The sequence below is a fragment of the Mobula birostris genome, chromosome 2, assembly GCF_030028105.1.
Source record: "Mobula birostris isolate sMobBir1 chromosome 2, sMobBir1.hap1, whole genome shotgun sequence".
Classification (NCBI taxonomy): domain Eukaryota; kingdom Metazoa; phylum Chordata; class Chondrichthyes; order Myliobatiformes; family Myliobatidae; genus Mobula; species Mobula birostris.
The window spans coordinates 133418148-133434859 of NC_092371.1; the positions used below are offsets into that span (position 1 = coordinate 133418148).

Below are 16712 nucleotides of genomic sequence, written 5' to 3' on the forward strand. Positions count from 1 at the left end.
ACAAATGTTCATAAATTCTGCCTCTCAGGATCTCTTCCATCAACTTACCAACCACTGAAGTAAGACTCACTGGTCTATAATTTCCTGGGCTATCTCTACTCCCTTTCTTGAATAAGGAAACAAAATTTGCAACCCTTCAATCCTCTGGAACCTCTCCCGCCCCCACTGATGATGCAAAGATCATTGCTAGAGACTTAGCAATCTCCTCCCTCACCTCCCACAGTAGCCTGGAGTACATCTCATCTGGTCCCAGAGACTTATCTAACTTGATGCTTTCCAAAAGCTCCAGTACATCCTCTTTCTTAATGTCTATATGCTCTGGTTTTTCAATCCGCTGTAAGTCATCCCTACAATCGCCAGGATCCTTTTCCGTAGAGAATACTGAAGCAAAGTATTCTTTAAATATCTCTGCTATCTCTGCCGGTTCCATACACACTTTTCCACTGTCACACTTGATTGGTCCTATTCTCTCATGTCTTATCCTCTTGCTCTTCACATACTTGCAGAATGCCTTGGGGTTTTCCTTATAGTAATTAACATATCCTAAAAAGGACCACAACTATGACACATTCCTTGACCTTGGGGATTCCAACAATGCTTGAGTGTTCTCAGTAGACTTGTGTAATCCTTGTGTGTCATTGGTGTGGCCAGAGTAGGTGATGCTTGGTTTAAATAATTCACATTTGTTGCCAATAATCTTCTAACCTTTTTAACACTGTCTTGAGATTTTGGAGATGTTCCTTGTCATCCTTACCAGTAACAATGATGTCATCCAGGTAAAACTGAATGCCTGGGCAGCCCTGCAGCACCTGGTCCATAGCTTACTACCAGAGTGCAGGTGCAGATGTAACTCCAGAAATAAGCCGATTATTATCGGGAAACGTAATTGGTGGTAACATACATAATTGACAACCACAAGCATTTAGTTGGGGTTTTACTCTAACAGGCTGGTCTGACGTGATGTCGTAATTACATAAAGTTTTTAACCATGCTTTGTGTTCAGTGTTTGGAGTACAATAAATGAGTTGTTACGGCTTTTCTTAAACATAACGCCTCATGCCATTTTATTTGTGAAAACCTACATCCTAGCAATAAAGCCCTTTATGAATGTTTATGGTGAGAAACACTTTGGACTCATCTTCCACCTCTATCTATAGGTAGGCCTCAGCTATGTCCACCTTTGCTGAAGGGTTTTGCAAAGATATCCTCTATTCCGGGCAGAGGACATTGATCTACTTTCAGTACTGGGTTGATGGTGACCTTAAAATCACCACAGATCCTAACAGACCCATTCTTCTTGGCTACTGGGACCATTAGCGTTGCCCATAGGCTCTACTTAACGTGGAAAGCGTTCCTTCAGTCTCCATGCAATCTAATTCACTGGCTACTTTATCGTGGATGGTATAAGGAACTGGGCGTGCTTTGTAAAACTTGGGTGTGGCATTTTCATTTAACACTTTTTACCCTTGATATGTTTGACTTTTCCAATACAGTTTGTGAGCACTGCTGTGGCATCATACAGTACCTTTCTTAATTTGCTTTGTTGACTGTCACCAAAACCAAGGAGATGATCGTTGATTTCAGACAGTCTCAGCCTGAGCACACACCCCTCAGCATCAGTGGAAAGAATGGAAAACATCAAGTTCCTTGAGGTGCAGATCTCGGACAATCTCACCTGGTCCAGGAACACCACTGGGATTGTGAAATGGGCCCAGCAGAGATTGCACTTTCTGAGGAAGCTTAAACAAGCATCACTCCCCACTAACATCTTAACTACATTCTACAGAGGCGTGGTTGAGAGTATGCTGACCTTTTGCATCACAACCTGGTACTCCAGCTGCAGTGCTGTTGACAAAAAAGCCTTGCAGAGGGTGGTTAGGGGAGCAGAGAAGGTTATTGGGGTCTCCCTACCTTCTGTCCAAGACCTCTTTCAGAGTCGATGCCTCCAGAAGACACGGTACATCATTAAAGACCCCTCACACCCTCTCCATGAACTGTTTGTTCTTCTGCCATCAGGCAAACGTTACAGGAGCATCAAAACTAAAACCACAAGGCTACTAAACAGCTTCCTCCCACAGGCAGTCAGACTGCTAAATAGCTGCTCTACCTGACTCAGCTTTGGGCACTTTTAACTTGCACTGGACACTTATAACTTGACTTTAAGTGACATGTGGCTGTTGTGTTTTATTATTTATTGTTATGTTTATTATTTAGTGCTGCATTTGTTATGTTATGATTGCACTGCTCCTGGGAAACGCTGTCTCATTCTGCCCTGCAGAGCTGATGTATGATTAGAATGACAATGAAGTTTTTTGAATCTTGAATCTTGACTCTATTGTAGGGAATGTGGTATGCAAATAATGATGGATCTCCCATCAAGTTGTAGTTGTCTCAACCAATCATATCCTCACAATGCTGGTCCTCCTGTTTTTACCACAAGTAAACTCGATGTGACTTATTGGTTGTTGTACTTCACTGTTATTGAATGTCATTCCAACAGGGGTTATCTTTTCTCCAGTATATGTTCTTAAGTTGGATATCTGCATGCGTAAATTCAGTGTCTTTGAAATGTTTTTCAAACTCATTTTGTGGAATGACTGAAACTGCTGAGCCAGTATCCAATTTCATTTTAATTAATTTACCATTCACTTCTAGGGCAAGTCATATTGCTTGTCTCCTGTTAATTATCACATTGTAAATCTCAAGTCTGCCTGGTCCTGTGTCACTCTCATAATTTTCAGATTTTTCATCAACAGTATGCAGATCAGCGCTCTTTTAGAAACTGCAACTTGACATTTTCTCTTTCCTATGCAGACCATTTATTTTTGTCTGCCTGACATGCTCTATGTATGTTTCCTACTTTGATACATTTTCTGCATGTTTCAACTTTAAACCTGAATTGTTCTGGTGTATGTGAGCCCCTGCCATAACAGTAACATAATTTGTTCAGCCAGGGAAGTTTCTGTTTAGCCATTGCAGTTTTGTTTATGCTCACTTTCATTCCTGACTGTAACTCAATTGTGTCTCTGTCTGCTGTTCCCATTGATACAGCTATTTCAATTGCTCTTTCAAATGTGAGTTGTGCTTCAGTTAGGAACCATTTTTGAATGCTTTCTTGTAAGATTCCACAACCTAAAAGATCTCTCAGTGCATCGTTAAGCCTATCATTGAACTGACAATGCTCAATTTCTTCAATTTAGCCATGCTAGCTGAAATAGACTCCCCTTCCTTTTGATTCCACTTATGAAACCTAAAGCATTCTGCAGTCAACAATGGTTTCAGTTCTAAATATTCCTGCATTACACTCACAATATCAGAAAAGCTCATTTTGGCTGGTTTGGTTGGAGCAGTTAAATTTCTAAGCAAAACTGTATGCTTTGCACCTATTCCATTCAGCAACACTGGCACTTGTTTCTCAGCAGCTATTTCATTTGCTTTAAAATATTGCTCAATTCACTCAGTATACATCATCCAGTTGTCTGTTGTCCAATTCAATGCATCTATCTTTCCAATGCAGCTAGCTATTTCTGCTTTTATTAAAATTTTTTAATAATATCACCCAATATTCACTGTTTATGCGTCCATGGCCATACTTGTTGCTTTTTAATTTCATCCATTTTCTGCCTTTTTAAACTCTACTCTCTTTCTCCTCTTCCAAAGAAACACATTCCTGCCTATTTTTTTTAAAAACTCGAACGTTTCTCTCACCCTCTAAAGAAAACGTGTTGTGCTTTAACAGGTAGGTAGATTTAAAACTTTCTCGGCCCCACTGTGATGTTTTGTAACTTCAGAAATTAATTGAAAGAAAAACATGGTAGCTAAGGATACTTGTGAACTGAGTTTCTTTTCTTTAGTGAGATGCATACATATGACCTGGTGGTGTAATGACATATGCCATTCACACACTTCCTATGTACAACCCATAATGAATTATTTAAATAAAATTCTTAATCAAACCATATATGTACAAAATTACTCAAATATTATAGAAATATTGAATACACAACACATGTGAATATAGACACAGTGAGGCATGAGGGCAGGCAGACGACGAGCCTGAAGTTCAACCCTGGAGTTTGGGACCTTGTCATTAGCTAGTCTGAGGGTCAATACTGAAGGTCAAAGCTCAAAGATCGATCGGAAGTCTGGAAATCAAAGTCTGATAGCTAAAGGTTGGAGACTGGAGACTGGAAACTGGAGATCCAGAGGCCTATCCTGGAGTCGGAGGACTGTCTGTGTATGTGGGAGTGAGGGTGAGAGAAAGGGGCTTATTTGGCTGTTTTTATTTTGTTGCTTGTTGTGTTTTGTTTTCTTGCATTCTGCATTGTTCTGTTGAGCATTGTGGACATGCTGTGCTGGGACCAGAATACATGGCAACACTGTGGTCTGCCCCAGCCTCTCCCTAGGTATGTTGGTTGTAATGTGAATGGCACATTTCACTATATGTTTTGACGTATACAGTATGTGATAAATAAATATGAATCTGAATTCTTGTCAATGTTATCATGGATCTATGGCACAAATATGTCTAATCCATGATTAAGTGGTTCTGCTTGTCATAGAACTTCAACCTACACTCGTGTTACGTCTAGTCTTAACTTTCACATGCTATAACATTCCAATTCCATTGTCATTTACGGAGTGCTGGCTTTAGCTCTGCTACATTTCTCCATTGAGGGACTTTAATTTTCCATATAAGTTTTACCTGTCAGTCTTTGCATCCACTTCATCCAGGCCAGATTCCCTTTCATCTGAGTGAAGTTAATCCTTTTTCAATTATTTATTTCCACCAGTAATTAGAATATGTAACTATGTACTATCTAACATTCTTGGTTCATTATGTATTTTGTCATTGCCATTTGGCTCACCTTGGAGATAAGTTATTTCATTTTTAAGCTAATTATAGTTAATGAAATATCACAAATAGAGTATTTAAATCTGCTTTTAAATTTTAATGTGTGGATCACCCCTCTATGTGAAAAGGTTGCCCCTCAGGTCACTTTTAAATCATTCCCCTTTTAAGGTAAGCATGCCAAACAGTAATGAAAGTGAGAAATTATGAAGAACAGAGATGCAGCTGTATAAAATTTAAGAAGCAACGTACCTCTCCGGAAGAAAGCACATTATTGAGATATTCAAGAAAAGACTCTTCCTTGATTTCATTATCAGTGAATATGAAAGTGATGCCCTTCCCATCTGCCCCAGCTGTTCTGTACAGTATCTTCAAGTCATCCATCAGATTGCTAGCATTGTATGCTCTGAAAAATTAATCAAAAGATGCACATTATAACAGAAACAACAATATGCATATACATTGCACCCTCAGCACAGAAAACTATTTCAAGATGCTTCAGAGTCAAAAAAGATACATGAATTGCTGCCTAAAGGTGGATTTAGGAGAGTTAGATGGAACTTAGAGCATGAGGTCAAAGATCATTTTCAGATGCAAGACGCTCTAGTCTGTGCATTGCAGGGAGCAAAATGACAATGGAAATTCAGCATGTGAATCCACGTAGAATACCTTGCCTCTTGTCTCTATTCAAGTTGGCACAAACTTAATTTACCAGTTAAATTTCTGTATAATGATGAAACTCAGAACAAGGTTCCACATGGGGGGCTTATTCAGAAAATCAGAAGGCATGAGATCCTGGGAAGTTTGGCCAGGTGGATTCAGAATTGGCTTGCCTGCAGAAAGCAGAGGGTCATGGTGGAGGGAGTACATTCCGATTGGAGGGTTGTGACTAGTGGTGTCCCACAAGGATCGATTCTGGGACCTCTACTTTTCGTGATTTTTATTAACGACCTGGATGTTGGGGTAGAAGGGTGGGTTGGCAAGTTTGCAGATGACACAAAGGTTGGTGGTGTGTAGAGGATTGTTGAAAATTATAGAGACATTGATAAGATGCAGAAGTGGGCTGAGAAGTGGCAGATGGAGTTTAACAGGAGAAGTGTGAGGTGGTACACTTTGGAAGGACAAACTCCAAGGCAGAGTACAAAGTAAATGGCAGGATACTTGGAAGTGTGGAGGAGCAGAGGGATCTGGGGGTACATGTCCACAGATCCCTGAAAGTTGCCTCTCAGGTAGATAAGGTAGTTAAGAAAGCTTATGGAGTTTTAGCTTTCATAAGTTGAGGGATAGAGTTTAAGAGTCGCGGGGTAATGATGCAGCTCTATAAAACTCTGGTTAGGCCACACTTGGAGGACTGTGTCCATTTCTGGTTGCCTCACTGTGGAAGCATTGGAAAGGGTACAGAAGAGATTTACCAGGATGCTGCCTGGTTTAGAGAGTATGCATTATGATCATAGATTAAGGGAGCTAGGGCTTTACTCTCTGGAGAGGAGGATGAGAGGAGACATGATAGAGGTATACAAGATATTAAGAGGAATAGATAGAGTGGACAGCCAGCGCCTCTTCCCCAGGGCACCACTGCTCAATGCAAGAGGACATGGCTTTAAGGTAAGGGGTGGGAAGTTCAAAGGGATATTAGAGGAAGGTTTTTTTTTTACTCAGAGAGTGGTTGGTGCGTGGAATGCACTGCCTGAGTCAGTGGTGAAGGCAGATACATTAGTGCAATTTAAGAGACTACTAGACAGGTATATGGAGGAATTGAAGGTGGGGGGTTATATGGGAGGCAGCGTTTAAGGGTCGGCACAACACTGTGGGCCGAAGGGCCTGTACTGTGCTGTACTGTTCTATGTTCTCACATTGTTGGGAGCTAAGTGAATTGTTTTGTTTTTCTTTTCTCTCTCTCTCTCTCTCTCTCTCTCTCTCTCTCTCTCTGTGAGACAGCCAATGCTTCATGTACTTTTAGCTCATGTCATAAGTGAAAATTATTAAGTTTGCTGGAATCCAGTTTGACAAAGCCTGGACATTGCATATTCCCACGATGTGAGCTTTTCAGTGTGGAAAAAGATGCACAAATGGCAATTTTCCTGGCTGATAATATCCATCATCACTAGCAAGGTAGGGTAGGCAGGTTGCGGGGGCCTGGTACAGAAGGATGTATTTATAGGAGTTTAGTAACTCAATGTGACCAAGAGCCATTGTTAATGCCAGCTAATGTGTGAAAGGCTCTACAACAATGAATAAATATAAAACTATTTCAAATTATCTGTATACCTGGTTAAAGTGATCTGAAAGATTTTATATCCAGCAATGAAGGATGCCAACTTTGTCAGGCTTTGTTTTCCGGAACCACCAACTCCAACTAGTAGAGCATTTCCCCAATCTGTGCGGATTATACGAGATATCTACAAAATGATATTTTCTTGCTGTCAGATGTATGATAATTCTCTGCCTATTAATAAACTAAGTAAGTAGCACAACTTTTATTTTGCTTCAGTATCAGGTAAAATCAACACAAACACATAATTTATATGTAAAGCATATTTGGGCAAATCCACTTAGGACCATAAAGTGATCGCAGTGATCAAGCAAAGAATGCACCCATTAAAGGTTCATGATTTAAGGACACAAGTAAACCGACCAAGAGTAAACCCATTAGACAGGGTTGCTAAATCAGTCTTAAGCTAAAGCTATAGATGTCAAAATGACTTATCATCAGCAAACCTGAATATAACACACTTGATCCTCCCATGTAGATCATTGATAAGGATTTCAAATAGCCACCAGTTCTTCAGCCACATATTCATCTGCCATATCTTCCTGTTCTCATGCTCACCTGCAACTGGCACTAGAAATAATCTCGAGACTACTACCCTCGATGTCCTGCTTTTTAATTTTGTTCTTAACTCCCTGTATTCACTTCACAGATGCATCAAGTAAAAAATAGGTTCACTGGGCCATTGCCTGGATTGGAAAGTATTAGCTATAAAGTGAGGTTGGGCAAACTTGAAGTACTTTCATGAAATGTTAAAGGTTGATTAAAGTGTATCAAATTATTAGAGACATAGACAGAGTAGATAACCAGTCCCTTTCCTAGGTTGGGAATGTCTAATATTAGAGGGCTTAGGTTTAAGGTGAGAGGGGGAAATTTAAAAGAGATAGAGTGATACAGCATGGAAACAGGGCCTTCAGCACAATTCATCTGTGCCGACCAAGTTCTCCACCTGAGCTGGTCACATTTGCCTGCATTTGACATACTATATCCTTATTCATGTACCTAACACAACATCTTTTACACTTTGTAATTGTGCCTGCCTCTACCACTTCCTCTGCCAGCTCATTCCACATACCCACCACTCTCTGTATGAAAAGATTGTCCCCCAGGAGCAACCTTTGCTCTCTCATCTTCAACTTATGCACTCCCACCCTGAGGGAAAAAAAGATTGTGACCATTCTATGTCCCTCATGATTTTATATATCTTGAGAAAATAACCCCTTAACCTCCTACATTTCAGTGAAAACAAGCCTTAGCCTACCTAGTTTTTCCTTATAATTCAAGCTCTATAAACCTGATAACATACATTAGGTAATCATTTTATTATGTACACATAAATACCTGTTCATTAATGCAAAATATCTAATCAGCCAATCATGTGGCAACAACTTAATGCAAAAAGCATGCCGACATGGTCAAGGGGTTCAGTTGTTGTTCAGACCAAACATTAGAATGGGGAAGAGATGTGATGTAAGTGACTCTGACCATGGAACGATTGATGGTGCCAAACAGAGTGGTTTGAATATCTCAGAAACTGCTGATCTCCTGGGAGTTTCACTCATGACTGTCTAAAGTTTTATGGGCAAAAATGTCTCATTAATGAAAGCTCAAAGGAGAATGGCCAGACTGGTTCAAGCTGACAGGAAGGTGACAGTAACACAAATAACCATGCGTTAGAATAGTGGTGTGGAGAAGGGTAACACCGAACACACAAGGCATTGAATCTTGAAGTGGATGGACTACAGCAACAGAAGAGCATGAACACTTAGTGGCCACTTTATTATATACTGGTATATCTCTAATAAAGTGGCCTCTGAGTGTACTTGTTAAAGTTATCTGCACCCTTTCTAACTTAATCACATTGTTCCTCTACGCAGATGACCAAAACTTCACACAATATTCCAAGTGTGGTTTTACCAACATCTTGTAGATCTGGAACAGGATGTCCCAGCTCTTGAACTTGATACCCTAATCACTGAAGGCAGCCACCCTGCCGACCTGTGTTGCTACTTTCATCCAAATCATAGATGATAAAGATCAATGGGCCTAGCTCTGATCCCTATGACATACCACTGGTCAGAGGCCACCAATCTGAAAGAACAATCTTCCATTACCATCCTCTGACCCCTTCCACCAAGCTAATTTCGGGTCCAGGTGGCCGGTTTATCTTGGGTCTCAAGTGTGCTCATCCTCTAGGCCAGCCCACCATACTGGACCTTGTCAAAAGCCTTGATAAATTTCATGTTGACAACTACTAATACTCAATTTACTGTCCAGCTCTTGTCAATCCTCTTCAAAAAACTCATTCAAATTCATGAGACACAATGTCCCATGCATAAATCCACACTAATTATCCATAATCTAACCCCGCTTTTCCAAATGTAAATAAATCCTGTCTCTCAGAATCTCCTCCAGTTACTTTCCAACGATTGATGTTAGGACCATAGGTCTGTGTTTCTGAAGTTAGCTTGCTTTATTTTTAACATAGAGATCAGTAGGTGCTTGGAATATACTGCCAGAAGAGGCAGAGGTAGATATGATAGCAATGTTTAAGTAGTTAGACAAGCACAGAAACAGGCAGGGAATAAAGGAATACAATCCATTTGTAGACAAATAGGTTTAGTTGAATAGGTAGGGGTGGTGGGCTGAAGGCACTGTTACTGTGCTGAACTGTTCGATGGTCTATCAACTGTTCCTCTTTCTGAAGATACTGCCTAACCTAAGTACTTACAGCATTTACTATTTTTACCTACTCTGCTATTATTGTTAAATCTTGAGACCAAATGTAGTCCAATGACGAGTGAAGAAAGACATGCTTGGATTAACACTAGTTCATCTAAAGCTGAGAAACCAACCTTATTAAGCTGCAAGTAAAAAAAAAAGGCTTTTCTACACTCAAAATGTAATTACATTCCACTTTCCTGAATATGTGAAGCTCCAAAAGGAAGCTCAACACCAGACATCCCAACCACCGCACTGACTGTCGACTCCTTCCAACATCAAAGCATAGCTGGAGTACAAGTATATTACCTCCAGCAAAACACATTGCAGGAAATTGATAAGACTTCTTTAGCAATGCTCCCCATGCTTATTCCCTCTCAGGGACAGATGGTACATAGGAACACTACCAGATGCCAGTTCCCTCCAAGTCTTACCTCATTCTGATTTGGAGGTTTGTTAATATAACTTCGTTCGTGGGTATAAATTCTGAAGTTTCCTATCATCACCATGATCACTTCAGCAGTTCTAAAATATTGCTCATTAACACTATCTCAAGGACAATTAAATCTAAATAATAAATATTCACTTTGCCTCTTTTGGATTTCTTTTAGTACCTGTCCTTGCTCAACTACCATCACATCTTTTAATCAAATATCCAAATTTACTTCAGTTAACTACAGTATCTGCTGCTGGTTTTGTTCAAATTTTCAAAAGGAGATGCAGATTCGGGGCCTGTCCACCTAAACTGAGAGCGAGCTTTGATCGATCCAGGTGCCAGGTTGATTTGGAAAGGTTGGGTATGGCCCAAAACATGGTGGTGGGGTCCAGCCCCAGAATGTATCGATGTGACAGGGCCCAGATCCTAGAGTGAGAAACGACCCGATGTCGGGACCATTTAAACGCCAGGCCAGATGGATTGAAAAGGCAGGGTGCCAGGGCCAGAGACTAGGGTCAGGCTGGTTCTGCTTGTTTCTCCGCAACTTTTACTCCACTCTTCGCTGCATTGAGACTGAGGTTTTGGGCCTGCTCCTGCTGTTCTGGGCTTCATGTCTGCAGGCTCCTCGATGCTTACCCCGCTATGTGCTATAATGAGGCTGAGATGGTGGGTCTGCTCCAGGCTTCGTGTCAGAGGAGAATAGCTAGACTGGTTCAAGCTGACAGGAAGGCAACAGTAACTCAAGTAACCATGCGTTACAGCAGTAGTGTTCAGAAGAATGTCTCTAAATACACACGTCAAACCTTGAAGTGGATGGGCTACAGCAGCAGAAGAAGACCAAGAACACTCACTCAGTAACCACTTTATTAGGTACTGAAGGTACTGTATCTTCACAAATTGCACTACCACGTTGCTGATAGAATGGTGGAGAGTTTAGCAGAAAGCATAATTTAGACCTCCTCACTAGATAATGGCTGGCTTGGGTATTTTTGTTACTATTTAATGCAAATATGAAACACACTTCTGTTTTCCAAAAAATTATGTATAGTTCAGTGGCAAGGCATCAACTGATGGTGCAAATTGGAAAAAAAAGTAAAATCACAAGGAAGCTAACTGAGAGATAGAACATTACTTTACACCAATATACCTTGAAACAAATGACTAGAAGTGAATACCCACCCACTGCAAATCCAAAAGATTGTCATCTAACTTTTTACATCATTGAAATCTGGATGAAATCTGTATTTCATATTACCTTTATAGTGACTTGTAGCTCTTATAATTATAAATGGAAAAGCTTAATATCCGAGATGTTGATAACATTTGTGATATTAGGGAAACATGTAGAGAAAATCATTTCACTAAAAGATTAATGTGGTGACAACAAATATCTTGAGAAGTCTGGATGATAATGATATAGAAAGAGTACCACTGGGAAAGAGGATGTGTGAGGAACAGTGCAACAACTGGGGATCGAAGGCTGAATAGATCTTAATTAATTTTGTAATGCCTCAAAACCCAAAATTCTGAAACACAAGCATTTATGAAGCTTTATTTTCCCACAGAAGTTCTAATTTTATTATTTATTTTTATTTAAGCATAGCTCGATAGAATTTTAAAATCTCACTTTCATCAGGTGTGTCATTGCATCTTTAAAGAAGACTAGATCAAAATATCCTGATCGAACACCTTCATTATGTTGTGCCTGATAAAACTTCAATTTTTCAGTCAGGAATTCATAGCTTGGTACCTGGAATATATTCATTTATAATCATTAGAATATCATTAAGGAAACAACACAAGGATAATGATAGACAAAAAGGCATGAAGCCAGTGTAAATCACAAACACGAAGAAGTTTGCAGATGCTGAAAATTCAAAGCAACACACACAAAATGCTGAAGGAACTCAGCAGGTAAGACAGCATCTATGAAAAAAGAGTAAACAGTTGATATTTCAGGCCAAGACTCTTCTTCAGTCCAGGACTGAAGAAGGGTCTTGGCTAGAAACGTTGCATGAGGCCAATGTAGTTTACCCTCTTAAGCAGCCTAATGATAATAAAACTAGAGATAAAGAATTTTAAGAAAGACAAGGGTCTTGCTCTAAGTAAGAACTGAAATTTGATTGTAAACAAGGTTGAACAGCTGAAATCTGATTGGATGAGGACTAATCAATCGGGGGGGAAGGACGACGGGGGTATAAATACCAGCGGACTAGACATTCCCTGGTATCATCCCTGATGAAGATGGCAAAGTTTGTCATCAAAATGTTGGTTAAAATTAATACCTGTCCCCGAGAAGTCAGAGAAGAGTTTATTTGTATTGAAATATACAGTAGTTTGAAGCCAAATTGTGGGTGGCCATGGTCTCCTTGTTATAGCGCTACACCACATTTAAAAAGTTGTAAACAATTTCTACCTTATTGTCTTTTGACGATCATTTTCCCATGCCTACATGTTCACATTTTTTTGTCTTCAACTCACTGAATTGCAATCAGGAGCCAGCACTTACATAAAACCTTTTTACTTTCATTGTCCAAGATTTCCTGAAGTACAGTTTCCTCTTGAATGAAAGAGTGAATAGGCATTAAACCCAAAGCCTCTGATCTTTCTACTGTAGCTTTGTGGTAAACTGAATAAACCATGAACAAAGTTACATGGTTTAGACGCATTTCTGGAGATTAAATATGAAGCAAAAAGGCAACTTAAATTTAGATATATTTCTAGAAAATGGATCAAGGGATTTAATTAAAGACACGTTAGAACCAAGGGTTACTAAGAAAATGTACAGATTGACAAGGATATAGACTGTATGAAGGCAGATGGATTAGTTTAATCTGGTGTCATAGTTGGCACAGACATTGTGGACTAAAGGGCCTATTTCTGTGCTGTACAGTTCTATTTTTAATGTTCTATATAAAACAACAAAAAGGTGAGAATTCAGGGTCAGCATGCTTACATAAAGATGAAAAGAATGGCCAATTAATGCAAGAAACCATAGATTTCATAGGTCTTGAAATTCACCAGGATGTTGTCTAAGATAGTCCAGTTCAGTTTTGAGGAGAGACTGGAGAAGGTGTGTCTGTTCTCTCCGGAGCAGAGGAGATTAAGGGGGAACATGACTAAGAGAAATAAAATTATGAAGAGTACAGATAGGAAATATTTCAGGAGAACATCCTGCAATTCAGAGGAAGATAAAACTAGGTGATATAAATATAAGGCAAGGGGGAAGAGACTTAGGGGCATCTTCTTCACTCAGAGAGTAGTAAGTATCTGGAATACAATGACTGAGAGAGTGGTTGTAATTGAGTCACTGACAGCACTTCAGAAATGCCTAGATGACTACTAGAAACTCTTAGAGTCACGGAACAAAACAGCATTTTAAGTATTTCTATAAGGTTGCTTCTCATTCTTCTGTGTTTCAAGAAATAAAGATGTAGCCTTGCCAACTTCCCCCTATAACTCAGCCCTTCTAATCATGGCAACATCTTTGTAAATTTTCTCTGTATTTTTTTCCTGTTTAACCATGTCTTTTTATAATAGAGAGGATTGTATACAGAACTTCAACAGCAGACTAACCAAAGCCTAACAACTGCTATATAATGTCCCAATTCCTATACACAGTACCCAGAATGATGAATGCCAGCATGCCAAATGCATTTTTCACCACCTGTCTACCTGTAATGCCGTTTTTAACAAACTATGCATTTGTACTACTGGCGCCTCTGTTCCATTTCACTCTCAAGTTTGCTACCATGTACAGTATGTTGTATGCTGTTCTGAGTTTCCAAAATGCATCATATCACAAGTACCTGCAATGAAATGCATTTGCAATTCTTTGGCCCACTTCCTTAATTGATCATCCTGTAATCTACAATAACCTTCTTCACTATTAGCATCTCCTAACTTTGTGTCATCTGCAAATTTACTGACTAAATCGCGTGTATTTGCATGGAAGTCACTATATAAACAATGAATAATAAGCGTTACAAAACCAACCCCTGAGACACTGGTGTCCATTTTGAGAAACAACCTCCAACTACCACCCTCTGCTTTCTACCTCCGATCCAATTTTGAACCCATGGGACCTAACCTTCCAGACTAGCATACCATGTGGGCTAGTCCAAAGGCCTTGCTAAATTCCAAATAGACAACATCCACTGCGCTACACTCAACTACAGTTCTGGTTATCCCTACAAAAAAATTGACTTTCCATATAGAAAACCATGCTAAACCCCCCCCAATCAGCTTCTACCAATCCAAATGCTGCTAAATTCTGCCAAACTTACCAACCACTGATGTCAGGCTGTAGTTCCCCGACTTGTTCTTGCTACCCTACTTTAAGAATGGAATGAAATCAGCCAACTTCCAGTCTTTGGGAATGTCAATGGTGGCTAGCAATGAAGCAAATATTTCTGTAAGGGCCTCAGCTGTTTCCTCTCTAGCCTTCCTCAAAGTTTGAGGATGTACTCTGTCAGGCCCTGGGGATTTATCAACCTTAATACCTTGTAAGGCTGCAAATATCTCCTCCCTGGTAATATAAGTGTTCTCTAGGACACCTCTGCTGGTTTCCCTTATCTCTTGAGCAACCATGATTTTGAAATGTTCATTAAAAATCTTACTCATCTCTTGTGGCTCAAGGCACAGGCAGCCCTGCTGATCTCGAAAAGGGCCCATTCTATCCCTAGTGCCCTTTTGCTCTTAATATAGCTATAAAACCTCTTTAGATTTTCCATAACCTTTGCTGCCAGATTCATTTCATACTCTCTCTATGTCCTCCTGATTTTCCTCTTATGTATATTCTTAATCATTTTATTGTCATCAAGGGACTCACTTGTTCCCGACCTTCTAAACTCAAGGTTTGCTTCCTTGTTTTTCCTGACCAGAGCCTCAATATCTCTTGTTAGCAATGGTTCCCTAAATTTGCCAGGTTTACACTTTACCCTAACAGGTATATGCTGCCCCAGGACTCTTAATATTGCACTCCTAAAAGCCTTCCACATTTCATTTGTTCCTTTCCCTTCAAACAGGCTCACCCAATCGACCTCTGCTAGATCCTGCCTAATTCCCCAAAATTAGCTCTGATTAAGCTGCTTACCTGCCCCTTCCTTTTTCATGACTATCTTAAAACAAATTGAATTATGGTTACTAGAGCCAATGTCCTCTATGACTGTCACTTCAATTACTTTCCCTGCCTCATTCCCTATGAGAAGGTCCAGTATTGCTCCCTCCCGAGTGGGGTCCTCTTAAGCACAGAAATCTTTTTAATCAAGTATTAATTTAGAAGGGTTTCCAAATGTTAATGTGGACAGACTGGACTGAATGGCCTGCTTCCATGCTATATGATTGTGGCCCTTCAAGAGCATCAAAGTGTTGAGACTGGGGGAAATGACTACTTGAAAAAGTAATTAGAAAAGCAAAAAGGGGGCCAAAAATAGTAAAAGTCAATTAAATTTAAGAAAACCTCTAATCAATTTCTAAGTATATTTAGGACAAGCTGATGACCTAGGAAGGAGGAGGGCTCATTAGGACCAAATTGCCAACTTGTGCTTGGAGCCAGAGGCTGCAGGTGAGGTTTTAAATGAATAATCTGTGTGTAAGAACCAGAGGTCACAAATGAAATATTTTATCTGTAGTCACTAAGAATGACATTGTAGGGATAATTCAATGGAGGGGAACTAATTTCCAAAGCAAAATTTGCTATTACAAATGAGAAGGTGTTGGATGTCTTAGCAACACACACAAAATACTGGAGGAACCCAGCAGGTCAGGTAGCATCTATGGAAAAAGTACAGTCAACATTTTGGGCCAAGTCCCTTCAGCAGGACTGAAGAAAAAAAGATTTAAAAGGTGGGTGAGGGGAGAGAGAAACACAAGGTGATGGGTGAAATCAGGAGGGGGAGGGATGAAGTAAATAGTTGTAAAGTTGATTGGTGAAAGAGATACAAGGCTGGAGAAGGGGGAATCTGATAGGAGAAAACAGAAGACCATGGAATAAGTGGGGGCAGGTGATGGGGAGGCAAGGAGATAAGGTGAGAGAGAGAGAGAAGGGGATAGGGAATGGTGAAGGGGGGCATTACTGGAAGTTTGAGAAATCAATGTTCATGCCATCAGGTTGGAGGCTACCCAGATGGAATATAAAGTGTTCTCCCTGCAACCTGAGTGTGGCCTCAGTGCAACAGTAGAGACGACCATGGATTGATATATCGGAATGGGAATGGGAAGTGGAATTAAAATGGGTGGTCTCTGTGAGATCCCGCTTCTTCTGGTGGATGCAGCGTAGGTGCTCAGTAAAACAGTCTTCAAATCTATGTCGGGTCTCACTGATATACAGGCGGCCACATGGGCAGTACTGGATACAGTATATGACCCCAACAGACAGGGAAGCTATGAAACACTAAGTAGTGAAGCAATATGCAGATTTGATCAATATGCTA

At 40.1% G+C, this 16712-nt stretch overlaps 1 protein-coding gene across 1 annotated transcript in view; it reads right to left on the bottom strand.

Moving 5' to 3' along the window:
- The window catches only part of LOC140210901 (dynein axonemal heavy chain 8-like), a 1093299-nt gene that overhangs the window by 234742 nt on the left and 841845 nt on the right, over positions 1-16712 (bottom strand). The window contains exons 62-64 of the mRNA XM_072280167.1: positions 11906-12028; positions 7121-7251; positions 5105-5258 (exon numbers count right to left, since the gene is read on the bottom strand). Coding sequence (XP_072136268.1) covers positions 5105-5258; positions 7121-7251; positions 11906-12028 — 408 coding nt within the window. The remainder of the gene's footprint in view (positions 1-5104; positions 5259-7120; positions 7252-11905; positions 12029-16712) is intronic.